Raw genomic sequence first — 298 nt, forward strand, 5'->3', positions numbered from 1 at the left:
ATTTGATTGTGTTTTGTTTGCCCTCTTCATAAATCATTTTATTAGTTTGCTGTAATAACTTTTACACTACCTTTAATTTCATTCATCAATTTCAGATTCCAACCAACCTGCTCGAAACCTGCAGGCAATATGCAGGGGAATATGATCTGTTAGGAGCCCTCCATAAGCTGGTTAAAGGACAGGGAACCCAGACATTGACTCCACAAAAATTATGCAAAGCCCCTCCAAGGTACAAGCCAAGTGCAGCTGCCATACGTCCTGACAAGAGAGGCAGACCATTTGGTGAGTTTTAAATACA

At 40.6% G+C, this 298-nt stretch overlaps 1 protein-coding gene across 1 annotated transcript in view; it reads left to right on the forward strand.

Annotated features, from left to right (window-relative positions):
* Positions 1 to 298, forward strand: part of LOC119593994 (protein virilizer homolog) — a gene marked incomplete at its 3' end in the record, with an annotated part of 18,344 nt that overhangs the window by 14,343 nt on the left and 3,703 nt on the right. The window contains 1 exon segment of the mRNA XM_037943018.1: positions 96 to 282. Coding sequence (XP_037798946.1) covers positions 96 to 282 — 187 coding nt within the window.

This window comes from Penaeus monodon, chromosome 33 (assembly GCF_015228065.2).
Source record: "Penaeus monodon isolate SGIC_2016 chromosome 33, NSTDA_Pmon_1, whole genome shotgun sequence".
In the NCBI taxonomy this organism is placed as follows: domain Eukaryota; kingdom Metazoa; phylum Arthropoda; class Malacostraca; order Decapoda; family Penaeidae; genus Penaeus; species Penaeus monodon.